The 8,882-nt window shown below is 37.4% G+C and overlaps 1 protein-coding gene across 1 annotated transcript in view; it reads right to left on the bottom strand.

The window, feature by feature from the left end:
* Positions 1-453: 453 nt before the first annotated feature.
* The window catches only part of syngr3a (synaptogyrin 3a), a 56,397-nt gene continuing 47,968 nt past the window's right edge, over positions 454-8,882 (bottom strand). Inside the window, exons 3-4 of the mRNA XM_073060735.1 lie at positions 3,866-4,011; positions 454-2,021 (exon numbers count right to left, since the gene is read on the bottom strand). Of these exons, the coding sequence (XP_072916836.1) occupies positions 1,830-2,021; positions 3,866-4,011 (338 nt within the window). The 3' untranslated portion in view covers positions 454-1,829. The remainder of the gene's footprint in view (positions 2,022-3,865; positions 4,012-8,882) is intronic.

The raw sequence follows: 8,882 nt of genomic DNA, 5'->3' as shown, positions 1-8,882 counted from the left end.
TAAATTAATTTTACTAAGAAAATAATTGTAAGCACTTGCAGGCAGGTCATTTAACTTTCCTCTTATTTAGAATCTGTATTAAATCTTGTAATGTTAACATTACATTGTGTTCAAGTGGAGGAATTACTTAAATAGAAAGTAGGAAATCGCAGAATTGGTTTAGTAACAAGACACTTTCTCTGAATATGTGGTCAGTTTAAATAAACACACTGTCAGATACAATCCTAGGAAGTGGTGAATTCAAATACAAGTGAATTATTAGTTATGTCTGATTATTAGATCCCATTTCCTTTCCAGGCCATTTCCCTTCAAGATAAATTCCCAAATGATCAAACTGGAAAATATTTCCACTTCACCAGCCCACATATTTATTTAGTCTTTATAAAATGCTTGGCACATCTGTGATTAGAAAATTAAATTCAAAACTTGCACCATTGCTGATATTTTAAGTAATTTCGTTTGAGTCTTGCATTTGTGACATTTAATTGATTCCCTACAAAATAAAAATACAAAATTGCACTTTGTTGTCCTGGCATCGTTTCGTTAAATTGTTACAAAGGTTGTATGCTGGTGAAAAAGGTTAAAGTTCAAATATTAAGGATACACTTACCCAACTGGCAGTACGTACATACATCACAAAAGGATATAGGATGCTTCAAACTGTTTTAACATTGTTTAATTACATTCTCTTATCCATAGTCAAAAGAGTTCCAGCATACTTTGATGGCATGGACCTGAAGGCTCAAGGAACAGATTAGGTGTTCCTGGTTTACAGAGGTTTAAGAGACTCCCTTCTGTTTTGTGTGGTGACTTTCCCCTTTGGGTTACTTATGATCTAATTTCATGTACAATTCCATTCACAGACCTACTATAAGAATGAGATTACCATACAAAAACACACACACACAAAACCTTAGGTTATATAGAAACAGTCAGGCTGTACTAAAGTCACAATCAATACTATTTGAGTAATATTCTATTCAATCATATACATCTGCAATCACATGTATAAAACAGTATTTTAAAATATTTGCATGGTACCTATTCAAAAGTTCAGCTGACTTGTTTCTAAGTTGCTCTATGATCTTTTACATTTTGCAACTATACAGTTAATTCAGACAGCAGGAATACAGACAAAATTCACATCCCCACTTAGCTCTGAGCATTGACAAGTTAAAGCTTTATACACTTACTAGAAAACCTAGCACATCATGTGGAATAGTGAATCATGAGTTCACAGATAGCCTAAACAAGGAGAGAGTTCCTAAAACACTAAATAGGTGCTTTATTGTTGGAAGAGGCTGTTTCCAAAGTATATTCTACATATTAATACAAGAATGACAATACCTCTAATATAGTGAGTACACTACACTATTAGCCAAAGAAAGGTTACCCAACATCAGTTTAGCACATGAAAAGCCTAATGATCTCGGACAGCACTTTAGTACTCTTGCAGCTAACCAACCAGTGAACCACATTGCACCACAGATAAGATCTGTATTACAATATCCCTTTTCCATTGGCCCACATAGGCTTCAGTTTAATTAGTTAAATATCAAGTCCCCAATGCAGCTTTACAAGTTCCTTCAACAATTTGACTTGATCGTTTGTGAAAAACGGTTGCAAAATGCAAACTGTTCGCAAGTTCACGCAGTAGATCAGGACTCTTGGTGGGAATTGACAAGACGTAGTTCAAACAGTGTGGAGGGGCCAAGAGGATACACAAAAGGCAATAAATAGATCTGATCTCTGATAGGCTGGATTAGAAATCTATCTAGGCCAACAAAAGGGAAACTGTATTTCTAAGTGACAAGTAGGACCTTTGGTCTCTAATACGATGGCATTTGGTATCCCTTGGAGGTTGTACCCAGGTTTTCAGCAAATGGTGGGCTCTGGAAGGTTTCTGTGTTCTCTATTCCAGTACTGAATGGTGGATGGCCAGCGTCCAAGTGATCGTGGGAGAAGAGTGATGAGTCAGCTCCCAAATGGTATCTCTGCCATGCCTTAAAGGTTAGACCAGCCTTTAATGAGATTCATTAAAGGAAAAATATAATTATGTTTGTTAGTATATGATAATTAGGCACATACAGGAAAAATATAACAGAAATGCAGTTAATTTAGTGGAGATTAGTCAAGTCTCTTTACAATGCAGTATTCCATGTTCTCAGATTAAACACACAAGTGCTCAGAAATCACTACATTAAGACTTGTTTAGGTATTCAACCATATGTTGGGCAATGATTTCTGAAACTGATGTTCAAATACATTTCTCTCACTGTAATCCAAATGAGATTTGTATAATTTCATAGCAAATCTTATAACCTGTCTTTTTACTTTCACCATCCACTTCCCAAGATTTAATATTAGTTAAATTCACTTTAAACTTATGTATTACCAATGTTTTACACATTTGTGAAAACTACTACTTTAAAGTTCTTTCATTTATTATTCTGTCAGTGCAATAGGCTCCACATTAATTTCACATAATGGAACTAAAGCTGTACTGAATATACAGCTTGGGATTTGTTACGTGTAAAGAGTCAGGATTTTTGTATGGCAGAAAAGAAGTGTCGTAAATTATTATAAACAGGTTATTACATACAGTGACTAAATTCATAAAAAGGTGTATACTGCTAACAAAATACAGGTGAATTTTTTTTTGTCACATGGGGAAGTTTTTGCATCTCATTCCTGACTAAACTACACTATATTTTCAATTACAGGGTACATAAAGTGAAAACAATAGTGCTAATATTGTTTAATAATGAGTCCCAACTAATACTGTTTAATAATGAGTCCCAAAGAAAGGTCTCAGCTCGAAACATTGAAAGATTGAAACAAAGAAAGGTCTCAGCCCGAAACATTCATTTCCATAGATGCTGCCTGACCTGCTCAGCTCTCCTCCAGAATTTTGAGCATCGTGGCAATATTTCGTATTTTAGTACTTAGCATTGGAATCTGGATTTTGTATGATTTATTTGCATTCAAGATTGTTGGCAATTATTTCTGCTCTGATTTCAGTTTTGTGGGAATTATTTTAATTAAATTATGAAAGTGAGCTGAAAAGAATCTATTAGCTATGATTGTCTCAGAAATAATGTCCGAATTCCAAACAGTTTTGTGAAAGGCTAACATGGTTAACTTTGTGACTTGTGAACACAGGAGGTTATTGCAAAACAGCTTTCAATAACATGATTAATCTTAGTGTATCTTGGTTAGGTAAACTACTACGCAATAAGATGTTAATTATTTAGTCTCAGAGCACAATGAAATAAAATCTTATCAATAATTTAATGTATTCTGTTAATGATATTAAAAAGATATTGTGATAGGGATACAGTCAGTTTGTTAACAGGCACAAGGGCTGGTTTATATTGGTGAAGATGGTGAAGACTGAAGGACCAGTCTTTGGACATCTTCAATAAATCCTATATTTTTAAATTTGTTGAAGGCCAAGAGAGACAAGTACCCCTGAAAAAAAGTGACAGAATTTATCATAATTTATTAGAGTACAGGGAACATTTGTACTCTACTACAGAACTTCAGATCTGATACAGGTTTTTAATTAGATTATATCTCTCAAATGGCTCTTTCACTGACAGTGTCAGCCAGGCCACAGTTCGATCTAGCAGCATTCTTGCATCTACATCAGAAGCACAAAGCTTAGGCCAAATCATTCTCATAACTTTCTACAATTGGACAGCTTGAATAATAGCTGAAAGAAATGGGACAATAAGAAATTTGATTTTTCATTGGGCTGGCATTTATCCGCTTTCACACTGCCTGGATTATTGGATGCAAGGGCCTCAATAACAGCTTGTGATCAAGGATGGTCACAGTGTTTTAAATTCTAACAAATACTTACCCAGGACAATATAGAAAAGAAGGAAAATGCAATGGCAGCCCGCGCAGCATCGGCACCTTGGTTCAACGGAAGGTCGGCTGATGAGGTTTGTTGCCACTGATTTGCCAAAAAGCAGAAGCTTACAAACCACAAGAACGTCCACAGTCCTGAAACAGATTCAAAATGGGCCAGGTTAGAAGGTGAAAAGCAGAAACTGTGAATGCAGGAAACACAGAACAAAAACAGAAACTCCTAGAGATGTTCGGCAGGTAAGACACCATCTGTGGTGACAGGAAAAATGTTAATATTTCAGGTTAATATGACTGGAACTGGAAAAGTGGAAATGTTTTAAATTGCATAAAGGGGAAGGAATGCCTTTGATAGAATGGAGTATGTGCACATTATTATTGTCAACCATGGATTACAATTGAATAATCACCAATGAAGCTGGGAACATAAAACTTGATAAAAATGTAAAGCAAAGCCCCTAAAACAAAGTTTATCCTATCTGCAGCTAATTATAGAATGATACAAAGTTACAGTACAGAAATAAAAAAAATCACCACTGATCATACAGTTGATCAGCAGCAAACAAGAGGAAATCTGCAGATGCTGGACATTCAAGCAACACACACAAAATGCTGGAGGAACTCAGCAGGCCAGGCAGCATTTAGGAAAAGAGTACAGTTGACATCTCCGGCCAAAACCCTTCAGCAGGAACATACTGCACCCTTTTCCATTGATGCTGCCTGGCCTGCTGAGCTCCTCCAGCATTTTGTGTGTGTTGCTTGAATGTCCAGCATCTGCAGATTTCCTCTTGTTTGCCACTGATCAACTTACACTTGTGGCAGTCCAAAGAAAGGGTGCTCTGAATATAAAGCACACACTAAGCTCCTGGCCCTTTGCCTTGAAAGTTACAGAATATCATCCAGAAAACCTTTTAAGAGTGCTGAGAATTTGTGCTCCAACTCCCTTTCAGGTAACCACTTCCAAACCATACAATATAGCTGTTTGGATAGATTATTTCCTTTTTCTTCTCAACTGCACTCTAACCTTTCAAATTATTTTAAATTATGTGCCTCTAGATACTACAGGAAGTAGACATTCCTACTCGCCACCCAGACCTCTCAGATACATGCACGATAACTGACTCTTCCTTTTCCTCTGAACTACCCACTGATCACATCTTTGAAATTTTTAAAATCTCTGTAGTGCTATCACATCCTCCCCTTAATGCAATAACCAGAACTATACTCGTACCCAGCTTAGAATTTTATACAGTTCTAATATAATTCCCCAGATTTAATTTACTATGTCTCATCCAGTAACAATAATGATCCCATATACCACTTTGGCCACTATCTACCTTTCCTGCTCTCTTCAGGGATCTGCAAACAAGTACTGCAAAATCCCTATCATCCTCTGCAGTTCATGGTATCTTATCATTTATCACACAACCCCATTTTCCCTTCACAAATGGAATACCTTGTACCGCTCCAGATTGAACAGGATTTGTCATTTTCCTGCCCTCCTGGCCAGTCCACTGACCTAGTACTGCAGTCCACAGCTTTCTTCCCCACTATTAGCGAGTCCAACCCCTTTTCGCCAATCCAGCCACAAAGAACAGAGGCACTGCCCTACATAAAGCTCATGTAAAACTTTAAACTTTCCATTATAGTGGTGCTGTTTTGTCTTAACGAGCAATTCTAAAAGGAATAAAATCTTAGTTACTGATTGTTGCTGGTGAGAACCTTTTAGCATTGACTCTTCCCTACCAAATGCCATTGGTGTAAACAGATTTATAACAAAACAAAAAGCTAAGAGTAGGTTGAGAGAGCTTATCAAGCATTCTTCTACTGTTAATAAACATCTATTGATTACCAGCTTTGAATCGTTTTATAACATCAACATTGTCATGTTTGTCATTAACCATAATTACCAATGCCCATTCCATCTAAATCAGCTTGCTCCCCAATTTAAACTGATTCCTTCATCAGTACTTCTTTCAGTTAGTCAACATTATCAATGTCTGGTTATACTCTGTCTATAATAAGGTGGGAAATACTCAGCAGGTCAGGCACCATCTATGGAGAGCAACATGGTTAACATTTCAAAATTAGAAAAAGATAAGAAAAAGGATGGAAAACATACTGTATGTTTTAAGTGGAAGAGTATGCGAGCAAATAGAGTCAGACTAACTAAAGTGATGAGTAAAATTAAAGGCTTTTTCCATCAAAATGTGAGCAGCATTCAGAACAAGATCGATGAACTGATTGCAACACAAAATGCTGGAGGAAAGTCAGGGAGCATCTAAGGAAATGAATGAACAGTCGACGTTATGGGCCAAGACCCTTATTCAGAACTGACAGATCAAGCGATTGCACAATTAAAAGTAAATGGGTCTGTTAATGATAGCAATTCAGAGGTGTGCTTGCAAGGTGGGCAATGCTGGGAAGTGAATATTTGGGAGCATTTCTTACTTGGGAAGAAAAAAAAAGGAAAAGTTAGGAGTTCTAATAAATGATATTAGCTCAGTGATCAGGATGTAGAAACAATTTGGCTGGAGGTAAGAAATAATATATCACTGGCTCTGTCCTTTAGTACAGCTAATATTGTAGAGTATAAAGGATTTTAAGTAAGTGCATTAATTATGGGAGATTTTAATTATACAGATTGGACAAATAGAGTTGGCAAGGGTATCCTTAAGGATTCCATGGAGTGCATTCTGGATGATTTCTTTGGTTCCTCATGGCTTCTGTCAGGGAGCAGGCTCATTGCACTACATCAGATTTCAAAAAGGTAGAATTAATAAATGAGGCCATCGTGAAGGATTACCCAAGAGGTAGAATTTCAAATCTACTTTGAGGGCAAGAAATTTGGTTCTGAAACCAGTAGCCTAATTTTTAATAAAGGCTATTACAATGGTACAAGGATAGATTTGTCTGAAGTGGACTGGGAGAATAGATTCGAGGGCAAGGCAGCACATTAGCAGAGACAGATGTTTACCCCAGTGCCATTTTCAAGCACTATCCCCCTTGCCTCTAGATCCCATTAATTACCAGAAATCTATCAGTCCCTATCTGAATGAATCCAATGACTAGTTCTCCAAAATATTAAATATTCACCAGCTGAAGGAAATATCCTAAATGCAAAGAAGGTTGAAGTTCATTCCTGGGTTGAAGGCTATTATTCAACCAGTGAAACAAAGATTTTAGGAGGGGTTAACAGAATGGTTGCTGAGAGGATGTTTAACCCAGAGGGAGTGTCTTCAACTGGGAGGAGATGGGGGTACAACTTCAAATAAGGGATCACCTATTTAAGATAGAGCTAAAGAGAAAGTTTTACTTTCAGAGGATTGTGAATTTTTAGAATTAGCTAACCAAAGATCCGTGAAAGCAGAGTGATTAAGCATATTCAAGGCAGGGACGGAAAACATTTAAACTGCACAAGAGTCCAGTGATACAGGGAGAGAGCGTGAAATTGGCATTGAGGTTGGATCAGTTAGTTGATTAGATGACAGAACCTGTTTCTATGTGTGAGCAAAGGGAATCTCTATGTTAAAAGGTAAAACCAGGAGAAACCTATTGTCACAGATGGCATTGGTGACAGCTGAGAGCATGTGTCCACCTTGTTAATTGTAACTGATATATCTGGAGGTGGTGTAAACAGAGGGACATGAATGAGAACAGAAGAAAAAACACTATTGATGGAACTGTAGGATGCAGTACACAGCCACTGCTGGAAATACAGAGCATGGGACATAGAACAACACAAATGATGTGCCAGCCTTTTAGCCTACTCCAAGATCAATCTATCACTTCCCCACCCACAGAGCCCTCCAGATTTCTTTCATTGTGTGCCTAACTAATCTCTTAAACATCCCTGATGTATCAGCCTCTACCACTACCCCTGGCATTACCCCATCCCGGCAGGCGGCATCTGCAGAAAGGGAAAATCTAAGCTTAGACCCCTTAGGAGAGCTGCCAGCTCTGACACAAATTAGAAAGACTGATAACCTGACTGGGCCTAGTCATTCACTGGGCCATCCCGGCCTGAAGAGGGGATTATCCTGGGGTGACTTCTTAGTGAAGGTGGTGAAAGGCATGGAGACTACCTGGAAGGTCAAAACATAGCGTATCCTATTAATGTTCTGGTGGGAGAAAATGGGCTGAGAGCAGAAGAGAGGAAGTGGAGTCTCTTCCCGTCTCTGATGTTCCACAGTAAGCAGCTTTTGATCATTATGATTTTTCCATCAGCAGATAATGTCTAGATTCCTCTTGCTGTTTATCAGCACTCAGAATCCACATGCAATATATACACATGAATTTCCATTATAATCAAATTCAATAACAATATTAGGATGCTTTACACAATTAAATTTTGTTCTACACTCATATCCATGAATTTACATTTTATTAAAAGAATCGTTAGAGGAATACAAGCACACAAACAGGATATTTGGCCCAATTCGTCCATGCCGATCAAAGTACCCATTTGAAATTTGTACTTGTACCTATTTGCGTGTGTTGCTAGAGTACCTATTTGAGCTAGTCCCATTCCCCTGCATTTGGGAATTTTCCTCTAAGGCTTTCCTCTTTTTGTACCTGTCCAAATGTTTTGGGTTTTTTTTTTTAAAAACATATCGACGTCCACCATTTCCTCTGAGACTTCCTCGTATCACATGCCCTGACTCTCTGAAAGACTTGCATCTCAGTTCCACTTTCTATCTTTTCTCTCTCATTTTAAAGAATGAGAAGTATCTTTGTGCAAGTTCTTTTGAAGTCAACATAGTGGAATAACAGAGAGGGAATCTGACAGGAGAGGAAGTGAACCATGGGAGAAAGGGAAGGAGGAGGGGCACCAAAGTTCTAAGTAAATTTATTATCAAAGTACATATATGTCACCATATACAACTCTGAGATTCATTTTCTTGTGAAATTAATAAATCCATAATAGAATCAATGAAAGACCTCACCAACTTGGGTGTTCAACCAGTGTGCAAAAACAACAAACTGTGCAAATATAAAAATAAATAATA

This window comes from Hemitrygon akajei, chromosome 11 (assembly GCF_048418815.1).
Source record: "Hemitrygon akajei chromosome 11, sHemAka1.3, whole genome shotgun sequence".
NCBI classification, from domain to species: domain Eukaryota; kingdom Metazoa; phylum Chordata; class Chondrichthyes; order Myliobatiformes; family Dasyatidae; genus Hemitrygon; species Hemitrygon akajei.
The sequence above is the reverse complement of the archived record's forward strand: the minus strand, read 5'-3'. Positions and strand labels throughout refer to the sequence as shown.